Source organism: Balearica regulorum, chromosome 15, assembly GCF_011004875.1.
Source record: "Balearica regulorum gibbericeps isolate bBalReg1 chromosome 15, bBalReg1.pri, whole genome shotgun sequence".
In the NCBI taxonomy this organism is placed as follows: domain Eukaryota; kingdom Metazoa; phylum Chordata; class Aves; order Gruiformes; family Gruidae; genus Balearica; species Balearica regulorum.
The window spans coordinates 2,288,268-2,314,132 of NC_046198.1; the positions used below are offsets into that span (position 1 = coordinate 2,288,268).

At 44.6% G+C, this 25,865-nt stretch overlaps 1 protein-coding gene across 5 annotated transcripts in view; it reads left to right on the top strand.

Moving 5' to 3' along the window:
- CLUAP1 (clusterin associated protein 1) overlaps positions 1–24,840 on the top strand; it is a 71,928-nt gene extending 47,088 nt beyond the window's left edge. For 4 of the 5 annotated variants that reach the window (XM_075767734.1, XM_075767735.1, XM_075767736.1 and 1 more), the window contains exons 9-12: positions 649–721; positions 10,509–10,616; positions 21,552–21,607; positions 24,535–24,840. In XM_075767734.1, coding sequence (XP_075623849.1) covers positions 649–721; positions 10,509–10,616; positions 21,552–21,607; positions 24,535–24,687 — 390 coding nt within the window. In that variant the 3' untranslated portion in view covers positions 24,688–24,840. Of the gene's footprint in view, positions 1–648; positions 722–10,508; positions 10,617–21,551; positions 21,608–23,967; positions 24,022–24,534 lie in introns of all 5 variants that reach the window. The other variant, XM_075767738.1, reaches the window with a different exon arrangement.
- Positions 24,841–25,865: the final 1,025 nt, after the last annotated feature.

The following is a 25,865-nucleotide window of genomic DNA, read 5'->3' on the forward strand; positions in this document are numbered from 1 at the left end:
TTCTCAGCATATTTTTATCTAACAGCCTGCTATATTCAAAAAAGAAAATCAACAAACCACCTTGTACAGCCTTACTGTTACGGTTCTCCTTTGCATCCGAATAGTATGGTAATAGCATATGGCTATTCTTCTCCAGCTTATCGATAGGGCTTTTTGCTCCTGTTTTGTTTGCATGCATGGAAGTGCGTGGATTTATTCTGGTTTGGTTTGTGTATTATGAAGCTGCAGTCATTTCACAAACCACTTCTGGTATTTAATGGAGTATTGGTTGAAAACAACTACCAAAGACTGCTTTCCAAAGCAAGCCGCTTCCATTCTCTAACAGCAGCAATTTTCTGTGGGATAAAGACAAGCGAACTCATTTTCAATGTGAGAAGTGAGGTTTCAGCCACTGGGAATATATGGTTGTTTTTCAGTGCGCTATTTCACCTGGGTACATGCTTTATATCCTGACCCTCATGGACAAAGTAAGTAGGAGCTCCCACGTTTCAATTAAGGCCTTTTTTCATAAAATATTTTCAGTGCTGAAACTTTCTATTCTCATTCTACCTGTGAGTGCCCTTAACTGTTGCTGTAGGACCATCCAATTAGTCACTTGACTGGGTAATGTGGCAGCTTTTCTAATTCAGTTGTTTTCACCTCTTGCAGGAAGCAGCAAACATGCTGCGCCTTATGCAGAACAGGCTGAAGGAAGAGGAGCAGCGCCTTCTTAAGAGTGGAAGTAAGTGGGATTTCTTCACCGCTTGCATTAGCAGAAAAATTGTTAAGAGCCGGCTACTTTATGTATAAGTATCCACTTGCAAGCGGAGGGGACGTGGGATAGATGACAGAGTCAACAGGCTATATTACAAAAAGCAGAATGATAACAACTTTAAAAGGACAACAGTGAAATAGGGAGCCTAACCTCTGTGAAGCGCTCCTCTGCCTTGTAAATTTTACCTGCAGTGCCAAGGAATGAAAACAGTCATCCACTAAACACGCTGCACAATTGCAATGAGCAGATTTTAGGCTTGATTTTACTATTCTCCAAGCCCACACAGGCTGGCTGTGCACACGATGGGGTTGCTGATGAAAGGTTGGTTTGCAAACAAACTTGGTTAGAGGATTCGAGACAGTAAAAATGCTTGTGTGTAGGTGAGTAGTGTCATTGTTTTGTGGGACTGTTTGGCTGCCTCCTATTACACATGTCCTGATGTGCCTTGCAAAACTGGAGTATAATTTCTGTCCTCAGCAGTTAGTCTACCACATTGCATGGCGTAGAGTTCAGTTATGTGTTCAGATTAATTCTTTGTGATGTGTCTATCAGATCATAACTTTCACAGATGAAAAACTCTCAGCTTGAAATCCTCTTTAATATCACTCATCTTCAAAGCAGGGTCCACGTTTGCCTGCTTGCATTTGCTTGATTTTAGTTTATCTGTAAAATATGAATGCAATTAAAATTTGTGGGGTTATCTTTTTTTTTTTCCCCCTAAACTTACTCTTAATTAATTAGAATTCTAGCTGAGGATCAGAAGGGAATAATAACCTCTTGAGATTTTGCAGAAAGCTAACAAACCAGATTTTGCTCCTTTTGAGCCATGTGTCAGCAAGAACTTCCTCATTAATTACCCCTGTGAATTTAATATTGCAATATACGCATTTTTATATAGTAGTGGGAGAAAATAGGAGGGAAGTTAATTCTCAGGATCAGAGGGAGAGTTCATGAAAGCTGAAATTGAGTAAGGACATAAAAGTTGCACTTTGCAGTTTGTTTGCTGGCAGAGATTTTCAGAGCAAGCTCACGAAAGATGAAATTCACTCATTTCTGCCCATCTTTGATCTCATTTTCTTATGCTAACTCCAGTAAAAAGTGAAGAAGTTTTAGCTGAAACATAAGATTTGTAATATAAATTATAAGAATACGGAATTATTTCAAGGATTTACTTGAGTGAAAAAGTCCAAGTCTTGCTATCTGACAGCTTCCAGGGCAACTAAGTTCAAGAGGAGAAGAACATCCATAGTCAGTACTTAGCAGTGTGTAGTATAACTTGAAAATCTGCTGATCTGTTTTCTCCTTGTCTGTGGAAAACTATTCAGTCGTTTTGCATCTCTGAAATAATAGGAACTTTGCCTTTTAGCAAGTGATTTAACTGCCAGCTAACAAGATATGATTATGACTTTAAATGACTTAAAAATATTACCATAATACACCTTTATTCAAGTACTTAATTGTCATAATTAGTATTTATTCTAGTGGTAAGAGCACCCGGATCCTGGTTTTCAGTGCTGGCTCATTTATTGACTGTCCCATAACCCTGGAAAATCAAGTCATCTTTGTCAGCATCTGTCTGCCTTTATCTGCGCACGGCGTGGAAGTCTCCAGAGTTGCAGAGGTGTAACTGAGACAATAAATTTGGCTCTCGGTGGCTTGTTTTCCCCAGTCACGAGCGTGGAGCATGGCTTCATTACTGCATGCCGTAAGGTTAATTTATTGAATGTTGTAAAGCTCTCTGAGACCACGGTTTACTAACATATAATGATCAGCTACCAGGCTGTGCTTTCCCCTTAGACCAGACCCCACTCTCCTCCTCTCATTATTAGTTAAATGATGCCCTTTACACAATTCAAAACCAAAAGATTTGCTTTGATTAAGAGAATGGTGTCTTAAATGGCATAGTGCTCCATTAGGGGAATGTTTACAGCGTGGTTACATTAATCCCAGAACAATCCTAGTCACAAGAAAAATAGCTATTTTGCACAAGACAAACAACAAACAGCAGCAGAATCAGTGCAGCATCACTGAAGAGCTCTGCCCAAACCGCCCCAAGGGTTAATTGTGAAATTCAATTGGAAATAGGAAGCACGATAAAGGATGGAGTTTCTGCTCTCCCGAGAGCAGTCCGTGAATTTATCAAGGAGTACTGGGAGCATTGTGTGTGTATAGTGGGGAAATGGTGTAAAGTGCTTACCTTACCTTCTTTCACCTGTGTTTGGGGATTCTACATACTGTTTCCTCCTTCTAAGATGGGATGTGCCCTGCTAATGAGACAGACACAAGGAAGATTAAAGATGGGCTTTTCTTTGCTGTCAGAAATGTCTTTCTAAAGTAGGTTTTGGAAAGAAAAAACTCTTGCTTATTCCACTTGCGTTTTTACCCCTCACACAAAACAAAGTGCTTTTATCCTAAGTTGTCTTCCATCTTCAGTTTGTAAAAAAATTTAGGACTTGTCTGGGCCTTCAACCCAGCAAATATGTCGTGCCAGCCCACAGGGCTGTTAAAGCAGACACTGCTCTGACTTGGTCTTGCTCGTGCAAAGGGTTCTGGAGACGAAGGGATTTGCTTCTCCCCCTCTGCTCAGTGGAAGGCAGGCAGGCTGTCCTGGTGGCTCCCAGTATCCTAAGACTCTCCGGCCGAATCTTGAAGGTCAGGGTGGGAGGGGTGGGGGTGTGTGGAGTGAGCTTCATTTGGGCAGATTCATCGTGTTCCTACACAAAGGGGTAGCACGGAGCCAGTGCCCCCTGCAAAGGAGGGGAAGGTTGTCTAATTCTCATTACACTTTGCCCCTGGGAGCTGCAAAACACTTAATGAGGCTCTTCTAACAGCATAGGCTGGAATCTGGTGATAAATTTGTTTCCATTAGCTGATAAAAGTCAGCATCCATTCTGCCCCTGTAAGCACTCTTACCTTTTCCTACCTTCGTAATTGATGCAGTTCTCTTATCGTCTGGATCCTTTGACCTTATCTCCCGCTAATTTGGTAAGAAGGGTTGCAAATTAACAGTTCATTTCTCTGCAGCAGGAGTTGCGGGAATTCTGGACAGCTCTCAGTTGAGTTTCAGGCTGGACTAACACCAGGAAAACCTAAATCATATTTTTGTAAAGAAGAGCTGTGAAATGTAGGTCGAATTGTGCAAGTCTGCATTAAGAATATAGAAAGCCTGTAGCTATGTCATGGTACTTGCATAAAATTGGCAAAAATGTTTAGCGTAATTCAGAAACAGCCTGGTTCGTTCTTTTGCTAGCATACATTGCAAATCATCTTTTATTTCTGATAGAGCATCCCCATCAAACCACTATGCTAAAAAAAAAAAAAAAAAGAAAAGCTAACACTAACTCCTATGAAAACCCTTTCTTGAATTATGTGAGGATGTTGAACTCTGGACACAGATCAGGCTTTGAGTGTTATTTACGTGATGAAAATATATGCAATTAAGTATTTGCAGCAGCACAGAAATGTTTTTTGTGATGAGTGGTAAGTAAATTGCTGTTATTTTTCTAATCTTTATTTCACATAAGGTGCTCTTAGAGAAACCAATATACGATGTGGTGTTTTTCACACTGCGTGCTGCCCTTGTGGCACATCCAAGGTTGGTGCAAAGTCACAAATGCCAATTGACTGAAACGTAGGGCTCGGTTTCCTTGTGCTTAATGGAACAGTGACTCTTAAAATACTACATTAGACACTGCTCGGATGAGCACTGTGAAGGCTGTTGATAGAACTATTGTCAGGTGTAGATATGTGAAGAGTTGCTCTGATAATGGTTCGGTGTGAGAGGAGAGGGGTAGGAAGGTTACCGACCATGGCAGAAATTCAAGATTTTTTTTTCAGGTTCATCCAAGGTTGAAAAAACATGTTTGCTGAGCAAAAAAGTAACAAGTGGAAATGTTTCTAGACTGAAATACAGATTTGCAACAGCAACAGGATTAACTGATGCTCTGGGAGAGCTTCACTTCTGCTGGATACACAACCAAAGCATTTCCTTGGCCAGTTCTACTTGCCAAGGTAACTCTTTCTTTTCTGACAGCCAAGCAAAATGTGCTTAGCTCTATCGTCTTGCTCAATTAAACAGAGCAAATAGATGATGTACTCTGGACAGCAAATAGCATGATGCTGTTGCAGTTCGGTGCTGCGTCGAATCTCTTCTACCCTTTCTATTCCAGAATTGATGCTTTAAAAGCTGATGCAGATAAATAAAAAGCCCGGTTGCAACAGTTGCGGCATTTGAAGTGTAGCAGTGAGTCGCTGGGTAATTCCCACAAGGGCGAGATGCCTGGGTGATACTGCTCATGCTCAGCGCTGTCACCAGCAGGATGCTCAGACTGTCCATCTTCTCGTAACAGACACTTGGAACTTGTCCGCTATAGTCTTGTGTTTGGCTTGTTGAATAATTGCAAATTCATGTTCTAAATTAATAGTACTTTGATGGATTCTTGGCTTTTAAGATCTTTAGAAATACTTATGGTCACTGAATACGACCTCTCTATAAAATGGGCCAAAAAATAACTTAGCCACTTATTCCTGTGCCAAGACTACAAATCCCAGTTTAAATGGAGCTTGTCGTTGGGAGTTATTTTTAATTATTTCAAGTGACAGAGACCTATTGCTTCCCTGGGCAGCAGTTAATCATCCTTACTGCTAAAAATCTGAATTTGGATTACTGTAACAATAGACCATTTTAAACTGATTAAGCAAGGTACGAAAGTGCACTTAGGTCTACCTCTGCAACCTACTGGTTGGTGGTTTTTGTATGTTATTGCCCAGTTTTAGCATGCACGGGTCTGAACATCCAAGCTGTCTGCTGAAGTTGGTAGGAGCCACAAGTATCCGGACTGAGATCAGTAGCACTCAGTACCATGATGAATTTTTTCTTAGAGATCAGATGAAGGATCTCAGTTTTGTGCTAAGGACAAAGGATGTTCCCTACTGAAATTTATATATCAAAGCGTTTCTTTCTGTTCAGATTGCAGACCTGTGAATATCTAAGTGTTCAGGGTGATATACAGCTGATATACAGCCTGATGCTCTTGAGTCTGGTGAGACAAGAGCATGGATTTGGTAGAACTGAGGTTTCAAGTGGGCACAGAACTTCACTCTCCCTTCAGTCACATTAAATCCACCCCCCTCTTTTTTTTTTTTTTCCCTGTTCTAAAATTTTGTTCTAATAATTAAATGGATTTTATTTTGGATCAAATGGCTGTCACTTGCCCACTTGATTTTTCTCATGATGTTTTTTTCACCAATCCTCCTGAATCCAGTAATTACTGTGGAGCCAGTGCCTGTGTTTTCAAAGCAGTGATTTTTATTATGAAATTGGACATGCTAAACAACACTTACATCTAATTCTACAGCATATCAATAAACAATGTCCTTCGTGCTCATTATCCTCACCACAGCACCTTCTTATTTTACGGTTGGATACATTTACTTGAATATTTATGCAAACTAACAAATCTGTAATGAAATCACTGGTAAGTTATTAAATCATGCTGGTTTTCCTTCAAGCATTGCAAATTACCAAAAATTAAATCATTTAAATATAGTATTATCAGTCCAGGTATCTGCTCTGGAACAAATAACGCATCTTCTGAGAGTAGTGGTTTTCAGTTGTAACCAGGATGTACTTTTTGTGGCTGGACTGCTTTAAATGAAACTACTTTAGTTGACTGAAACCCACCTTTATGAAATGGAAGTGTTGAAATGTAAGGCAAGTGGAGTTTAAAAATCTCAGTATGTTCTCTCTCAGGTAGTCTGATATTTTGCCAGTGTTCTCTGTGCAGTAAAGTAAATCACAGCAGTGGGGAAATGGGCCAAACACAGTTTATAGAGTTGTTCTGTTGACTTTTCATAGTAAAGTTACAGGATCTTGTTAAAATACTAGCCCTAAGCTCCAGTAAGCTGCCAGCGTTGGCCTAAAGTTGGGCACATGTATTACTGAATAGCAGTTTGTTGTGAAAAGTCAAATAATCTTCACGTAAACCCATGTAAATCTCATAAGCCAGCTCCATTAGAATGTGTGCTGTACTCCGTGTACTAGTACATGGGAAATTGTAGTAGTATACTTGATTATCTTTGTTGCTTTATGCTGATACTAAGAAAAAAAAAAATCTACATTTTCTCTGTGAAGAATGTTCCTTGTCTCCCCACAATTGTAATTTCTGTTATGCAGTATTACCCAGATGTGGTTGTGACTTCTCCTAGGACAACAAGTAGTTTCCTTCTATATGTTGTTAATTGAAACTTTCTGAATTGTCACGTTTTTATGAATACTAAGAATATTTTCTTGAAAACTGGATGCACTGGGCATGTACAACAAGGGATGCAGGATGGTGGAACCCTGCAGTGCTCTAGCTAGGATGGGTCACACACAGCATTAGACTTGTCTGTTGTTTAATCCTGCTGAGAAGCCTGGTGTCAGCTTGTCTTTATCTTGTGCATTTAAATGAATTTTCACCGATGTGCTCTGCTTCTGTGTCCTTGGGATTTTGGCTCAGCTGATAATAACTTGGATTGTATACCAGACAGAGCCGGGCTTGGTGATAGCAGCCATTGAGCTGAGTTAGAGCAATACATTTATTTTTTTGGTAAGTGAAAAAGGAGCTCGATGTCTTTCCAAGCGGCGGACAGGAGGCTGGGAGACAGAAATTTTACTGTTGCTGAATCCCATTTGCAGCTGCCACTTTTCTGATCCTGTGGTGTGCATTCACTGTAGTGATGCTTCATGTTGGGGTATGTGCTTCAGAATTCCAGTTGGACTATTCAAAGAAAATCCAAACTCTCGCCATAGATCCATAACAAGATTTGTTTCAAAGTCACAACTCGGTAGGAAAAGTGACATACTGTGCTTACATGCCGATAATTTACCTGATGAATCTTCTCTTCATTTGTATTGAAAGGTAATCCAGGATTTTTAAAGGCATAAATGAAAGTTAGGCGTACAGTTGCTACTGGTTTGGCTTGTCAAGCATGCTTTGAAAGGCAAGAGGTAGAGCTGGGGAACAAGGCACGCTTTTCTGGGGCTTGCCAGAGGTATTCCGTGGCATCCACATGTGTGCAGAAAACCGCGACTTCCTCACTCACAGGTGACGGTTACATCATCTGAGTTAGTGGGGGAGAAGGATAAAAGAAATAGTATGAGAAAGAGAGGGTTGAGGGTAGCAGAGAACCTGAGGGAAAGAAGAAGAGGGCTGGGTGAGGGAAGGGAAAAAAAAAAAAAATCTGTGTTTAAACCATTTCCTTTCATAAAGCAGCAGCTTGGAGCCCTCCAGCCACTGATTCTCTCTCCACAGTAGGTATCACTTCTATTGCAAGGCACTTACTCACCGTGGGATCTTCCTGCAAGTCCCACTTTCCAACAGCAAGATACTGTGGGGAACTATATGATGAAATGAGCTTCCTTTTTGCAAGTTGAAATGGGTCAGTAATGGCTGGAGTGCCCAGGAGTGCGCTACGGGGAGCTGGAAGGGTTCGTGTGGTTCAGGAGGGCATTAAGCCATCAGCGAGGGTAGTTAGGAAAGAGCACTTCTAGGTACGTGAGCCACGTACATTTTATATCTTCTATCTGAGAGTCTGTTACCACAAAAGGTTTCAGAAAAAGGTTTCCAGAAAAGTGAAATGTAAAATTTAAGCCCCGTGTTGTTACAGCCGTGCCCCTAACTAGAGCAGGATTGCATCGCCATGCCTCTCTGCTGTAAGTCCGGTCCCCAAAGTGGTGTTAGCTGGGTTTGCCACTTCGGGTTGTCAGCGGAGAGCACTGGTTCCATTAGTCCTCATCTCAGCTGGCAGCTCCTGCTCAGGAGATCCCAGTGAGAAGCAGAAAGCGCTAATGGGGATGAAATGGAAATGGTTTGGCAAAGTAATCATAAGGGCTCTGGCCAGTGGTGCTGCCTAACAGGAGGAGCACAAATGACAAAACCTGAAAGGGAGGAATTGCTGCCCAAAAAAGAAAAGAAAAAGAAGACAGAAGCCACACACACACACAAAATAAGAACAAGGGTGGTTTTAGTAGTAGCAGTGAGAGCCATCACAGATGAGATAATCTCACTCTTTAACATACAGAGCACGATCCTGAATCCTTTCTTTAGGCTCCACGTGACTCTTCCCAAGGAGTTTGCCTGTGCAAGGGCTGAACAAAACCTCGCTTTCCTGAACACCAGGTAAACAGAAACAGTATTCAGGTCACACAGCAGCGAGTGATTCCTTCACTTGCCAAAGAAGAAAGTGCAACACAAATAGAAATTGTAGCTAATATTGCTGGAGCCTCATAATCTTACCAGGGTATCAAATACACCCATTGCCGTTGTATTTTGTCATTAACTTAATACCATAATGAAAAAAGATTATGGAAAAATGTCTAATATTTGTATATTGTCTGATAATTAAATATTGCAAAGATGTGTCAGCTCATTACTAATCATAATTAAGGTAGTTATTTCCATTTTCAGTTCAGACATGTGTGTAATTAAATGTACCTGGGAAAGAATTGCTTATTTTCTCTAAATAATTAACCGCTGTTGTTGCTGCACCGGGTGCTGACCTCACACGGGGTCCTGTTGGGTTTGTCATAGCGCTGCTAATTCCATAAGCTCCTGCAGGCAGGCTGCCATGCAGCATCAGCGCTGAGCTGTAGGATTCTACGCGAGTGGGAAGAGTTCATAAGATGATAGGAGCTGAGGATCTGACTCAGTGATTGAATGTTTGGAGAGGGAAGTAAATAATCGCTAAGAGCTGAAAGCAGAGCTTGGTCTTAGTAAGCCAAGGAGCTCGCACGAGCAGGCTGGCGTGAACAAGGAGAGAGGGGAAAAAGCTCATGGGATAGGAGAGACTTAAATGGAGCAGAGCCTGCTCCAAACCTTCCACGCACTTCTGCGCCAACTTTCCAGCAGCTGTTTTACTTTGGAATAGGCTGAGAGGAGACTCAGTTTGGTTGACCATGCGTGTGAGTCTCGAGGTAGGACTCGTACAGCCGACATGGAGAGCAGTCTGCCCTTCTCTTTGCAGGCACTTTTAAGTATCTGAAGACTTTTGTCATCCTTTCAAACATCTGAAGGACAATTTAAGTCCTTTAGGTTTGTTCCAGTTTAGTGACTGGGGAACTGGGAGTAAGGGACTAAATAGATTTTAGTTTGGGTAGGAAGACGAAAACAAAGGCAGGTTATGAAAATATTTGAAGAAGTTCCTGCATCTTGGGAAGCTTTCCTGTCTCACCAGGCATCTTAGGTTTGGCTGCGATTGCTTTTGTTTATCCGGGGATGTCTCACTTTGCTTTTCTAACCTATGATTCAATGAAAGGCAAAGAGTCTAAGTGGATGGGTTTTGATGTTGCTTATGTCGGGATAAAAGACTAGGAGATGTATTAATAAGCCCACACTTTCCAAACGCTTTTAAAAAAGATTTTAATCTTTAAATCAGTTGCTGAAATGGCATCTTCTGACTGTACATATGCTTCATACCCAAAGAGTATATTCAGAATGGCGCCTTTCTGGTACAATCTGAGGATTGTCCCAAGACAGTTGTTTATATTGTATGCTTCCTTGGCACTTGGGTGTAGGATGCCTTCCTTAGGATGTAGACCTTGGCTATTTCCCTGTGCTCGTCAGTAGAGCCAATGCTCTGTCTGCGACTGCATTTTTAATTAATTTTGGACTTGAACAAAGGTAGAGACTGCTAGCATTTCTCCTGTCCAGGTGCTATTCTGCATTACGGGTTGATTTGAGTGATATTTATCATCTGTTTTTGTTTTATCCAGATAATGATGATTCTGACATAGAGATTCAAGAGGATGAAGGATCCGATAGCGAAGTGGAAGACAGGCAGATCATAAAGCAGCGCTTCGCCACGGAAACACTACTGCAAGGTATCTTAACCTTTCCTTAGTTGCCTTTATTCAGAAGGGTATGCTGGAATTATCTGAATAACGTTGAAAGTAAGAAGACCCTGTTATTGTTCAAGGGTATTGAAAGAGGACAGTGTCTTGTTGAGAAAACATACTGCTTTAAGGGAGCAAATTAAGGATTATTTACTGAAAAAAGTACTGTATGAGAAAAATCCTTCCTTGTTATTGCCTTACAGATTCTTGAAGTAGCTTTATACAAAGCCTTTGAAAAGTTTATGTGGAGTGGAACTGCAGCCTCTGGCTGCTGATTCCGCTAGAGCTTCGATCAGAAGCAACTCAGAGAAATTACTGTCTGAGGGTCTGTGTTTCACGTAGGTGGAAAAAGAAATGTTCTGCTTGGTCTATAGTCAAGCAAAATGAAACCAGGCAATCAGGTTAGTTCTCCTTGGCGTTCTTGTTAGCGGTGAGTGATTCTGACCATCAGCAAAAGCCTCTCTGGGATCTGGATGAAGTGCCTGTGTGGGTAGTTTTGTGTGCCACTACTTCTGCTGGAATCTGTTACTTAGATAAACTGCAAACGTGTGTTTTTTCTGACTTGAATTCTGCTCTCCCCTCTCTGACTGAGACCAGAACAAGAAGCTGAAGTTCTCAAGTCACTATAATTCAAGAATTTTATCCTCAGTTTCTCTGTTTTTCATAAAACTTGAAAATTCTTGATAAATGCTAGGAATGCTAATATTCAGTAAGGATTTTTACATTGCCGTTTCTCAAGGAAAGGTTTGTACGTGGTTTTTTAGAGCTTTGGAAGTGACTGTGTAACTGTCTGTGATGATTCATCTTCAAGGGCATCATAACCTAGCGATGTGGGTACTGGCTGCAGTGCAGTCAGCTCATAATACCAGTTTTAGGAGCGAAAAACTGTATTATAAAAGCTGTAGATTTTGTTGCAAGTAGAATTTTTTCTAGGAAGAGCTTTGTTATCATTAATTACACTTAATAAAGACTCAGCATTAGCTTGTCAGACTTAAAGCAAGCAGTTCAAATCCCTGAGCAGTTTTCTCTGTTTAGATTGCTTTCTATGCTTTTGTAGGTCTCTTCCTAGTGTTTATTCAACTACTTGTGGCAGATAATTATCCTCTGACTTTTGCATACTCTGAGCACGCTGTTTGCTGACTACACAGTCACCATCCCAGTCTTTACTCTCCTTATCTCTGTGTAAGTCAGAAGCCTTCCCTAACTCTCTGTCCTCTCTTTTGCCTCCTGCCTGCTGGAAACTACTGAAGCAGCTCCAGGTATGTGAAATGGCTACTTAGATGCCTTTCCTGCAGGTCCTCCAGAAGGAGTAAGGTTGTATTACCCCATTCTAACTCACAACACTTCAGTCCTACAGTGCTCCAGTGCAATCTCTGCCAGCAGAGATGGATATAAACATTGTTAGACTCTTAAGGGAAGGATTGTTGGCTCGCTTTGCTGAGGTTCCTCATCATCATCTTGGGCAAGTCGCCCAGCTGCTCTTGCTGTAGCTACACTGTGAGGTTAACAGCGAGCACTCTTTTGGTTCAAAATGCTTACCCTTTTTGTTTAGGAAAGCTCAACCTTAGAATATCTCTGCCCCTGGTGCTAGAGTGAGCTTGCTCAGTCCTGCCCATTCCTGTCTGCCCAGAACACATGAACAAAAGCTTGGACTGTATCAAGACACCAGTCAGGCCAAGCTTTCCTTTGGGAGCTCCAGCCTGATCCAGAGCACACGCTTACATGACAAGCAGTTCTAGCCTTGAGAGCAGGCTCAGATTTGCACCTCTGACTGTGAAAATGGGCCCCTTTTGTCCAGGACCCTCATCCATAGTGAGGTTCTGTGTGACCCTCACCAGCTGAAGTGCAGGAGACATGTCAACACTTGAAATTAATGTCAGGTGCATCAGCTTCCTTAGAAAATCAGGCCTGAACATTCACTGGCCATTTCTCATTAAACACACCAAGAATCTATACATGTACTTCAGCACAGGTAGTTTGCATTTAAAATATACTTAATTATTAAGGCAGCATGACAAGAACATTATTTCTATTAATTATTGGGTTTTTTTCCTTGACTCAATTCAAGAGATTTCAATCACTTTCTTTTAAAGCATTGTGTCTCCTTACACGGTGGTGCTTCTGAGCCATATTTGCTCTCAAACTAAGGAGAAATGGTCTGTTGTGGTCAGTTCCTGTAGTTGCTGTGGTTCAGTTTTACATCTCTAATTTCCAGGTTGTTAGTATGGTAAGAGAAGACTTCCTCCCTCCATCTGTAATAGGTGGGGAGGTATTCCAGTGTGTTTTGCCATTATAGAGGCAAGGTTCTTGGGGAGAGATAATCTCTCTTATTAGGCCACTTGGTATAATTGAGAAAAATCAACACTCTTTCAGCCTCAAGTCCTTTCATCAGGTTTGTCTAGATGCAGCAAAATTCAAACTAAATGCAGCTTTGACAATATTGTTCCTGGTTTTATTCTTTTAGCCAATTAAAAGACTTGAAGGTACAGGATTTAGTCTCCCATGGAGCAGAAAAGAGTGTTAGCTGGGGGAGACATGACAGGCTGCTAGCTCCTGTGGTACAGAGAGAAAATCGAACCCTTATTCCCCATGTACAAAGAGGAATAGGCAGTAGCAGGTTAAGGAGGAACCTGTAATGTGCTATGGAGCTTGTATCTCCTTTGAGTCCAACGGTTCTGATCCAACAGTACGGCAAACCGCGTTTTAGAAAGCCAGGGCAGCTTCTGTACAAGGAGGGAGTAGGCATGGGGGTCAAAATAAATGGCTAGGAAGATAGTCGCCAAACTGACAGCTGCTGGCTCACTGGGTTTGTGAAACTACAACCTGTTTTGTTATCAACAATTGCAGGCAAGTCTCCTCCTTGATGGGGCTTATTATAATAAATCCATGTGCCACTAATCATTTGCTTTTGTAGGTAGGAGAATACATTGATTGATCATCCGTAACTTTTAATTTGAACATTGTCAATGTGAATAAAAGTTCACATCTGCTTTATTCTGTCTGGCAACAGATGAGTAAAAGAGATGCATGGACTTCTCTGAGCTCAAACTGTGAGTTAGTGGTGGCATTTCGAATAAGGTTCTGTTTTGTCAGAGAACCAAAGAAAAAGAAATTCTTGCCATGTTGAAGGTCTTAACCAGTAGTTTGCAGCAGGATGGTTGCTCCTCTGCAGGTAGGGTGGACATCAGGGTGAAGAATGCAAAACCTTGTCCTAGGAATGTAGAAGCTGCCGTGCCAGGTCAGGTACGAAGTCTGTCTAGCCTGGTCTTCTGTCTCCAGCGCTGGCTGAAAGAAAATGCCTGGGGAAGAGTGAAGGAACTTCGCTCAGGTTCCTTCCCGCTCTCAACCCATTTCAACCCTGATTTCCTGAGCTGGATGTGGTTTCCCCAAATTTAGTCTAACCCTCAGTAGATGTTTGGGATTTTTTCTAAGAATCTTTCCAGTTTTCCCTTGAACTAAAGCGGATTTTTTCATCTGCACTATCAAAGTGGCAGATTTTGAAGCGACATTGTGTTTACGTGTGCAGATCCATCTTTCCAGTCTTATTCGGACCAGAGTTCTGAAATGCATTTTGGAATCATGAGCAAGTCCAGGATCTCTCCGTTTCCCAGTGATAGCACTGGCTGATTGGCTAGGCCATGGCAGACTGGCACATACCGTGTTGGAAGCAAGGTAGGCAGTGGAAACGCTACTGAACAAAGCAGAAATGATCCACGCTTGCAGAACTGTGGGACTGTGCCTGTCTATAGTATCACAGAATCGTAGGGTGGTTTGGGTTGGAAGGGACCTCAAAGTCCATCTAGTTCCAACCCCCTGCCATGGGCAGGGACACCCTCCACTAAGCCCAGGTTGCCCAAAGCCCCATCCAACCTGGCCTTGAACACTGCCAGGGAGCCAGGGGCAGCCACAGCTTCTCTGGGCAACCTGTGCCAGGGCCTCAGCACCCTCACAGGGAAGGATTTCTTCCTAATATCTCATCTAAACATACTCTCCCTCAGCTTAAAGCTTGTCCTATCACTCCATGCCTTATTATCACTAGATCATCTAGCCCAACGCCTCTGCTCAAACAGGATCAGCTAGAGCAGGTTACCCAGGGCCACGTCCAGTTGGGTCAGGTGTTCTCCTGCTGACCTGTGATCCTTCTCCCAGCTCTGGGCATCTATGGCTGGCACTGGGCATCAGACTGGTATTAGTGGGATGGACTGAAGTTCCCCTCCCCTAGCAACTTTAGTTTAAAGCCCTCTTCACCAGCTTGGCAAGCATACGATGGAAGATGCTTTTCCCCTTCTCTGACAGACCCCATCAGTCCCCACCAGACCAGGTCCCGTGGTCTAAGTAGCCGAACCCCTGGCTGCAGCACCAGTCCTGTGACCATTTGTTGATTCTCCATTTTCAACTGGCCCTTTCAAACCCCTTCCCTTTGACCGGGAGGATTGATGAAAAAACTACCTGCTCTCCAGAGTAAATCACCCTCTCTTCCACACTGCCAGGATCTTTCAGCTCCTGTAAACCAATTATCCAATGCTTTAGCTCTTATGTTTCCTTCTGTAGTGTTGATGTTAGGGGCCATTTTTGTCCTGTTCAGACCCCAGAGACCATTTCACTACTGAGACAGTAACATTTGGTTCCATTTGATCTTTATTGTAAGAAGACAGCTTTATAAAACTCTGAATGTTTTTCAGTAAATGATCAGTCCAAAGTCAAACAGCGAGAGGGCAGCTCTCTTGGAGCCTCTTACCTTCGCAGAACTGACCCGGAGGATCAATGTGGTAATGATGTGCTGGCAGCCAGGTAGCGAGACTACTTGCTACTGAATGGATAAAATCTTTGCCTGTGAAAACCTGCACTGTTTAATATAGCAAGGACAAATATGTCTCTGGGTGCAGCAGATGAGAATAAAGGGGTTTTATTAGGAAAGCAAAGTGCACCTCATTGGAGGAAGTGGAAGCAAGTATGCAGCAATCAAACCGGAGACGAGTTTGGGAGCAGACAGAGCGTGGTCCCACGTCTCAGTGGACATGGGCTGCGGCAATCCCCAGTCCTGCCCAACTGCAGGGCAGCGCACACGGAGCAGCACGTCTCCAAAGCATGCTGATGATGCTGTTGTGGCAGACAGTGATTTGAGATGATGATGTTTACCCTCCCGGTCTTGGATTTCTTCTTAAACTTGAGCTTGTGATTATGAAGTAGGAGCTGGCTAGCAGACATTGGGAATGGGCCTGCATGCTGGGGGGAAGGCTGCAGAGGCTGAATTAGCCCTTGTGTTTTCAATCCATAGGGACAATGGAAGCTTTGACGTAGTAGTAAGAAATCTCAAGTGAGCCTACACAGTCCTGTTTCCAAATCCCTCTGTATAGCATGCAAGCCAAAAAGTAGGAAAGTCCTGTTCTCAGTGGAAATGGTCAGACTCCGCTTGTGGAAATTCTCTTTCCAGCTTGTGGCCATGTTCAGATTTCTGTTACTGGATTTCTAGGATGTTTTCCTTCCCTCTAACCTCCCCAGGTGCGTAGAAACCACAGGTATGCCATCAATATGCAGTGGAGTGGAGGGGTTCAATTAGGAATGTGCAACAGCTGCCTGCTCCTAGTTGGATGTCTTGTTCACATTGAGTTCCTGTGGCTGTCACCTGCCTAATTTTTAAAACACATCTTAAATAACTAGACTATTTCTTCCCTTCTCTTTGGTTCCTAAAGGAAATTATATCTCTGAGTCCAAGACCAGGAAACGTACGCAAGTGCATTTATCTTTACAAATACAAGATGATAACAAATCTGCAGGTTTTCTCAAAATGTTGCATTCTTCTCTGTTGTGGAAATGAGTCCTGATAAGAAAAACATGCTGAAGCCTGCTGTAGTTGTCCAGGCATCATTCAAATGCTGTATGATCCCATCCCCGATCTCTCAGCTTCATCATCTGCAGCTTAGTGCAGGATGTGATCTCCCTCTTTACTGGTCCCAAGTCATTCTCCTCAATCAATCTGTTCAGAAATCCTTAAGAAACAGTGATCAGGGTCTCCCCACTGCTGCAGTCAGAGTACCTGGGGCTTGTGGTTTTTGTAGAAAAACCAGAAGAAATGTCTTGTTCATGCCACCCTTGATAACTACAGTGCCACTAGGGAGGATTTCCCAAGGGTATTGCACGTGCAAACAGCCGCAGACTCAAGAAACTGTCAGTGTCCTCCTGATGTCCCAGCAGTTCCAGCATGGCAAGGCCTGAGTCTCAAAAACACCAGGAGTCTGCAGTTCACGTGCTCTGTGGGGCTTGCAGGTACTCTGCACCTCATGCTTTCAGAGGCCAAAATAGATTCTGATGTCTGCACAGAAGGGAGAGCTACAGACCTGATGTGGCATCAGGCAGGCAGAGGTGAGTCAGATATGAGCAGCAGCCGTGAGACAGGCTCTGCTGGGCACTGAGCTCTTCCTACCTTTCCTTTCCTTTCCTTTCCGTGTAGGATTTGTGATTATTGTTTGTAACCCCAGAGCTCCTCTGAAAATCCTCATCTGATTTCTCAGCAGTTCACAAGAAGTACAGAGCAACAGAAACAAAAATCTCTTCTGACCTGGCCAGGTTGCTCTCTTCCTGATGGTTCTTTGTGAACCCTGGTCTTTGCAGGCATCTCGGTGCGTGTGTTTGCCTTGATTCAAAGTCTGTGAAAGTGGGGAGGTGAGTGGGTCTGGATTTCACACGTACCCTGGTGGTGGCAGAGGGCAAAGGCTGAGGTGTAAAGAACGAGTCTGGCAGGGAAGGTATTTGGCTGTGCATTAGCAGGATTCAAGTTCTCCAGCTGTTTGATAATGTATGAAGTCAAGGGGAAAAGTGTCACAAATGCATCTGCTACTGTACCAAACTGGTATTGCTCTCCGTGAACTTTTAAAAATAAATTCCTTGTGAACTTCACCAAGTGCAGTTTTACTCTGAGGCTTTGTACGCCCGGCATACAGTGGAGCCTTGTGACTGTGCTCCTGGAGCGAATATACTTTTCTAGTAAAGCAAACCAAGTCCTAATTGTAAACCTTATAAAAGATTTTTGAACAGTCAGATTAGTCTCTTCCTTGCCTCTTCAGGTCAAGCGGGCGGGGAAAAACCAGTCAAAAGTGTTTGAGCCACTGAGTCTGACTGCCAGTGCTTGGAGGAAACCAGTCTGGGGAGGGAGAAAGCTCTTCTCATTTTCATGGATTTCTGTGTGGATCTCTGCAGATTCCTGTCCCCCAGATAAAAGTCTGCAAAGGCTTTAGTTTTCTGATGTAGCAGCTGCTGGACAATATTACCAATATTACGTTACTGGTGAAAGGGGGACAATCAGGTGTGTTTGGAAACCCTGAAAAGGGGCTGCAGTTTGGAATTCACAGAAATGAATTTGTCTTAACTTGAAATAGAGCTTCTCCCCACCATCTCAGCATCTGCTCCCAACAGACCTGTCTTTGGCTGTGTGTTTTGTGTCAGCAAAGGTAAGTGCTCCCTGGGAAAGAGGAGGCGTTTCTGTACGCTTTCAGCCTGTATTATGGCCATTGCGACACCGGACCTAGTGGAGAAGGAGGAGAGGTTGTAGGTCTGAAATGGTGGGATTGAGACAGGTGACTCACTTCTGAGGAAATTTCCTTTTCATGGAGCTGTAAGAAATAAATTGAAGTATGCTCATCCTGGGCAGCAGCCGTAGCTTAATTAACCGTTGTACTTTGACAATGCCTAGAAAATGCTGCTGAGATCAGGGCCTAGTCCTAGGGGCCACACTCACACTTAAGAACGCAGTGCCCAAAGGGCATACAGATCAGAAAACTCAGGCAAAAGATTTATCCCAGTTTTCAGTGTGCAGAGGGAAGGGCGGTGTCTTACCTGAGCTCACGCTGTGAATTTGCATTAAGAGCTGGAGACTGAATGCAGATCTCCAAACCAGGAGCAAAATGTTTCAGCTGCAAATCTACTTTCCCCTCATGGTAGGTCGTCCTAACCTCTCAGGTTAACAGATACTCACTCAGAGTTAACATATACCCACTGCTGGGTAAGAAGAGGTAAATCATTCTAGTCCTGTGGATCCATTGTAGGCAGCTGCACGGGTCTGTACAATGGCAAGTGTCACATGCAGAGGAAAAATGGCAAACGCTCACGGGCTTAAAATCGTGGATGCACGTTCATTTTTGATCTTTGATGGCTCAGCAGCTATAAACCGTGGCAATGCACGGAGATTAGATTTGAATCCAAAGGTGCAGTGAATTACAGCCTGTTCATTACTAACATTTTACCTAATTATCACTTTGTACAGCCTGTCCCGGCTGAATTCACACTATCTGTAAGTAAACATAACGTGCTCTCACCCGCTTGGAAGCTGCATGAGCCTCCGTGGCCAGAGTAGTGCAGCACTAACGCTGCAGCAAGCTGAGCCCAGCTAAATTGAACCCAGGAAAATTCAAGTGACAAACACTCCCGTACCTGCCAGCTCTCTCTGTCCTGTGCAGGTGGCACCTCTGTTTCCTGCCTCCCCCAGCAGTGCACACCAAAATGCACCGCAGCCATCTCCCACTCCTTGCTCCCACACACGGAAACTTGGGGTCTTACGATCTGAAAGTTAAAATAACACTCCCGCCTTTGTCACGGAAGCTTTTCTACAGATGTGGAAAATCAGCTTTCTTTTCTGTTTAGTCTACAGCACAGTGTACAACCTGCAGCCCCCGGCCCTCTGCACCCTGGGGTGTCTCCTGCGAGTGTCCCCAGGTGGTGCTACGGGACCTAATGCTGCTGATCCCACAGTCACTAGTTCAAAGAGGTGCTCCTGGCTTAAACCAATGTAGGGATCCAAGTCTGGGCAGTACCCGATTCTCGTCTTTCTCCAAATGTGAGCAGGTAGATGCTCATAAGATGTCTTTGCTGTTTCCACTGATGGAAGTGCAGCATCCTGCAGACCTTCTGTTAGCAATCTCTAAGCTCTTCCCTTGGCATTTTTGAACTGTCCTATTTCATCAGCTCTCCTTATGTGATATCCTGATTCTCTTTTGCATTCAGGGTCTCTCTCAGCTTTGTCTTATCAGTAGATTTAAGGAGCTCCCTGCTGCTTTCTCCTTTGAGGTAATAATTCCCTATCTAACACTTTATACTGAGCCTTCTACGTAGCAAAATTGCAGTTAAACTCTTGAAGCCATCTGTGGTCTGGGAAAAAATGTGGTTCCATGGTCATGTAATGATGTCAGTTGTAATTGTCTGCGAATTGATGTAGTTTAGTCTAGTGTATATTAGAGCGAATATCTCTAAAGCTTGAAGAGAGATCCTCTGTCCAGGAATCTTCCTATAATTCCATCTCTGCTGCCTGTGTTATCAACAATCAGATGGATAGAGGACACTGCTTTTTATTTAAAGTCGTAAGATCCTTTAAGTTATCTGCCTTGACACAGCAGGGGGATTTTGGTGACTGCTGGTTGAGTTAGCCAGCTTTTTCCTACAGCCAACCCAAATCAGTCTGCAAAGCGGACGAAAGGTCTTCTTTTGTACTTTGAGAGGTACAAAAGAGGTTTGACAGGATATATTTTAAAGTTGCTTTGTTCTCATGCTAAAAAAAATAAAATAGATTTTGTCTGGGTTGGAAAAATCTATATTTGGTGTAGAGAAAACTGGTGATGACAGGAGATAAACAGATGGCAAAATGCGATGGTCACAGCAGGACTGATAAATAGGCATCCGGTGGTGGTGAGTGACTTCTGGTGGCTGCAGGAAGCAGGGCTGAGTCACCCAGTCAGCCCACACGCAGAATTTCCCAAGTCACCACTCTGCTATACCCATTCCCAACACCTTCTGGGCTCCCTTTTAGCAAAGGAGACTATGCTAGTGTCTTCCCCATTTTGTATGGCCTCTACATAGTCAAAAGTAACAAAGCAAGGCGCAAGTGTGTTCTCCCTTTTCAGCGAACTCCCTGCAACCCTGAGGTCTCCTCCTGCCTCTTCAGACTTACACGTCCAACTCTCAACAAGAAATTCTTGAGGTTTGCCTTGGCACTGCCTAGGAGTCCTGTGAGATGTCAATCCCTACTGCAGTATCAGAAAGGATCCGAGCGTGGTGAGCTCTCTAAAGGTCAAAAGGCTTACCAAATGGGAAAGACAGATTTTTGTTCTCTGTGCACCAGAGGAAGGAATATGCTAGTTCACAGAATTGTTTAGGTTGGAAGGGACCTCTCAAGATCCTACAATCCCAGACTGGTTTGGGTTGGAAGGGACCTCACAGCCCATCCAGTCCCACCCCTGCCATGGGCAGGGACACCCTCCACTAGCCCAGGTTGCCCAAAGCCCCATCCAACCTGGCCTTGAACACTGCCAGGGAGCCAGGGGCAGCCACAGCTTCTCTGGGCAACCTGTGCCAGGGCCTCAGCACCCTCACAGGGAAGAAGTTCTTCCTCGGATCTCATCTCAGTCTCCCCTCCTGCAGCTTCAGGCCATTCCCCTTGGCCTGTCACTCCCTGCCTTATTGTCACTAGAGCATCTAGCCCAACCCCTCTACTCCCAACAAGATCAGCTAGAGCAGGTAACCCAGGACCACATCCAGTTGAGTTTTTAGTATCTCCATGGATGGAGACTCCACAACTTCTCTTGGCAACCTTGTTCCAGTGTCTGACCACCCGCACAGTAAAAACAAAAAAGTGGTTTCTCGTGTTCAGATAGAATTTCCTGTTTTTTAATGTGTAACTACCTCTTGTCCTGTCACAACTGTCATACCAGCATAAGGCTTTGGAAGTACCATCCTGATTGGAATTGCTGTCAGCCTTTCCCTCTTCGACCTTCTCCTGAGGTTACGCAAGGGGGGTGGCTTTACGTGCACTGGGATCTCATCCTCTCGCTGCCATTTGATTAGTCCTCTAAAAGGTAAATCCTGAACTTCATCTTTCAATCTCTCTTGATGTTAACCATGAGCCAGACTTTATGGTGATTCTCTTTGCTCTTGCAGGAAGAGCTGGCGCACGGATCGTGGGAGCAATGCAAGGTGGAGACACAGAGGAAGATGTAAGTAACCATCCCATGTGCCTGTAGAGCTTCTCTGACAGTGCTTTAGAATGACAGCCCTCTCCTCAGCTAGAGAAACACCTTTTTACCTGCTGAATCCTCGTGCCGCAGGCCTGCTTTTGCCCTCCTTTCCTCCAGCTGGCTGCTCTCTCCTCTGCATAGACACTTATTTTCCTATTTTTCTTTTGCTCTGAGAGTCTCTGTGCACTGCTCCCTGCTTTAACCTCAGCCTGTAGTGCAGAACTAGCAGCACGCAGGCTGCAGGAATGCTCTTTTGTTGAGCTGTTGGGACGGAGCGCTGGGAAGAGAGGATTGGTGCGATGGAGCAGGAGTTAGATGCGTGGATCTAAATCGCCTGCATTGCTGTAAAATCAGATTCCTTGGAGCCCTCCGAGTGGCCTGTGCTAACCCACAGCATCAGTATTCCCGCTGATGGGACGGGAATGAGAGCTGTGCCCCTTGGGATCCCAGCCTTGCAGGTAAAGCTATCCCATGGTCCTGGCTTTGCATCTGGCTACGGTTGACCTGGTGAGCGGACAGTGGCTAAACAGGAACACACAGGTTTGTACAGCAGGCGCTTGTTCTGATTGCTGTGCTCAGCCTTTGGCATCTGGGCAACTCCTTTGGCATCTGGGCAATCTTTCTGTGCCTCTGGGCACTCATAAGTGCCTGTATCTGTGTTAGGCATCCGAAGCCAGCTGCTGTGATCTGGTTTGCATCCGTACAGTAAGCTCTCCCCACCGTCCCAAAAAGGTGCTTGCATCTAAACTGCCAACCAGGAGCAGTGTGGGGCTGTCCCGTTCCCCAGGTGATGCTGGAATATCGTTTTGGAGAGTGCTAGTTGGCACAGGCCTAAAGTGTGCTAGGAAATAGTGCAAACACTTAAAAACTATGATGATTGTGAACTTGTATTTGAACCTGTGCTGGCTAATAATTTCCTAGTGTAGATGTACCCTTTCTATCTCAGTGTCTAGCAGACACCTCGCCCAGTGTTGCCTGTCTGGATGGGGGGGCACACTAGGAGCTCAGACATCTTCTCTGGGCCCAGCAAGAAGCCCTGTGCTGTTGGAGGATTGTCCGTCTCTCTCAGTACTGCCCTGCCTTTCGCTGCCTTCGTGGCATAGAAATTAAGCCACTCGGGGGGGGGGGGGGGGGGGGGGGGGGGGGAATAAATTGTGGGGGTTTTTTTTGAGAAATCCCTTCACAAAACCCCATTACAGACACCAGACCCTGGGGGAGCAGGCTGGCTTGGATCAGGAAGCGGAGGTTAATGGAGAAGTGGTGAGCTAGCACGACTCCAGGGTCCCAAGGAGAGGATTTAAAATGGGAGGGAAGTAGATGGGAGAATGCACCTCTGCCGGACATAAGCGTAGTAGGAAACTCCTGATGTCCGCCACCACAGAGCAAGGCCATTTGCCGGGGCTGTCTGACACCGTAGCTTGGCCGTGCAAAGCTCTGGGCAGACTATTCCTCCTGCAAGCAGGGCTAGAAGAGAGAAAATACCACTGCTCTTTAGTGTTCCTTGCAGAGACCTGGGGCACTATAGTGGTAAGGGAGTTATGTCTCTTGCCAGAGGGGACGAGCTGCCCTTCTGACTGCCCGTCCTCACCTTTTCTCTAGAAAGGGATTTGCAGACCATGCTCTGCTGTTTGTTTCTGCCAGGCTGGATGTGGTTAAAGCTGTTTGTTGCCTTCTGGGGAGTGATTTATGCCCTTGGCATTCAGACCTATTTCTGGGTAGGGTCAGGAGTGCCAGTGCTGCAGGTGAAGATATTGTGACCTTAGTCACGGTGCTGCCTGATTGTCCTTGACCATGTTCTTGCCAGATTTGGATAGTCATCCTCTGCAATTTCTCTTCCCTTTGGACTTTCCTGTCGATAGCTTTCTCCTGTTGGCACAGCCCCAGCATATCCAGGTGTGGAAAGCCAAGGCCTTCAGCCTCCTACAGCCCTCAACTGCAGCTACTTCAGTTGTCTCCTGGCTCTGCCCTCTTAATATACAGCATCTCAGCGGGCCCCAGGGCCGAGAGGCTTGCTTAGGGACCCTTGTAGGCACCTGTGTGTCCGAGATCAGGGAAGGAAACTAGTGAGGCTGGTTTGAACCCCTCAAAGAGTTAGTTGGGTTATAGAGTTGAGAAGAGAGCAGGCTTCAGCCTGCCCAGGAGCCAGCGGCTGTATGCCCAGCCTCTGTCACTTGCTGGTGTGGCACATGGTGCCTGAGCTGTACCTGGCTTTGCTGCCTTCTCCCCTGCTCCCATTCTGGTTACTTTCTGATTTCTTTTATGTTCTTGTATGGTGGTTTTTGTTTTTTTTTTTTCTTCCTGCTCTGCCTCTCCTGTTCTTTCCACTCTGGTTTTGCAAGGGGAGGTCTGCCCCGGCACGGCCAGGCACACGCAAGATCATCACCAAGGCACAGGTGGGTTCCTCTCCTCCAGCTGATTTTCTTCAACTGCACCTTGATTCTTTGGTCTCGCAATAGGTATCGCTTTAAAGTTAAACACGCTGCCAGGCTTTTAATGCCACAGATTCAGCAGAATCTAGGGAGTTCATTTTTGTCAGCCCCGTGAAGCGGGGAAGGAGTTTTGCAATAAATGGAATGGAGCAGCCACTGTCTAGGAAAGCGGGGAGCTGCTGGTGAAAGCCATGTGGGCCATTAGCTCCCAGAGGCAGCTGAGCTCTGGCTTTTCACTAGTTTGGAAGGCCAGCAGCACAGCAGCCTGAGCTGGAACAAAACCTCTTGTAGAATCTGCTGCTGCTCCCCAGAGCAAGTCCAAATCTGGATCCATAGCAGTCCGGACAAACAGCCTTCCCCATAGCTCCCGGCGTGTGATTGCACAGAGTGCAGGGGAGGAAGCCGCTTTTGAGCTGGTAAAGATGCCTTGCCATCTGAGAGCTGAAATGGTCATGAACTGTGTTTGCTTTCCTGCAGGAGGACTCGGGGGATAGTGAGATTGACCTGGATGAAGATGAAGATGAGGAGGAGGATGATATGGAAGACGACAGCATGGAAATCTCCCCGAGTAAATCCAGTCACCGAGCAAGGAAGCCAGAGCCACTAGAGGAAAGCGATAATGACTTCTGACCGTTTAGTAGCAGGACCAGGAGGCATCTGGAAATACAAACTTTGGAGAGCATGCAGGCCGGGAGCTAATATCCTGCCATTTGAAAAGCGCTTGTCAGCATGAATTCGGGAGTCGGTAAATAATGTTCATTAAACTTGAAAATTAAACTTGGATTGCCAGTCTTGTGACTCTCAAAGCATGAGCAGTTTATCCGTAATGAGAATCACAGTAATGTGGAGTGCGGTTATTTCCATAATTGCATTAGAACTGGCCCTCATGCACTGCAGTGCCAAAAGTCGCACTCCAGTGAGCATCGTGTGCTTGATTTCCCTGCATTTTATTACGTCCAAACAGATTTTTTGGGCTTAATAAAACTGGATGAAAAGCTGCTTTGGGAACACACTTAAATTGATTTTAAATCTGCTTTAAATCTATTTACCCTAAACGTATCCTTTACTTAATCAAGGGCTTGCCTCCACAAAGAGCAACACTAAGGGAGTGGGAAACAAGTGAAGGGATCCTCAAATATCACCTTCAGTGCAGCATCTCTCAGTATTTCAGCTGTGTCAGTGGGAATTACTCTAAAACTTCAGGCACAGTGGGCTGTGCTTGAGTGTTCTGAGAGCAACCATGCGAGAGAGTAAATCTGTGTGAAATTAGCCCTTTAATTATCCTGGTACTTCTGAGGTGGACTTAGATTTAAGCACTCAAATGGGCCAAAAGTTGGGCTTTTGTTTGGCAAGTTATACTGATGCCATCAGTGAAGGTGTATTCAGGTGACCGCAAAAGCTGGAGTTTGTCAAGTGTGTTGCCTCTTTTCTTCTATCTCTGCTTTAGCATCACAATTTGTCTCCAGGGGAGCAGAAATCAGTGCCTGATTAGAAGAGTTCATTTTGGTGTGCGTTCGTCAGGGCAGACGAGAGCCCAGGCTGTTCTCCTGCCCTTCCCTTTTTGTACATCAGCAAAGTACTTTGCTTTCCCTCCGCGTCTGAAGTTGAGAGTCAGGTCCAACCCCTGTATTATTGTGCTGAAGGAAGGAATACACGTGAGTTGCTTGAAAAACCAAGAGTTTTTTCATCTCTCCGTGTCTCTGGCCCCAAGGGTGAAACCTTCACACCCAAGGCAGAGCTCAGAGCTTGAAATATCACGTTGACAGGTAAATACAGCGCAGTTTTTGTGTAGTCACGGGACGTATGTG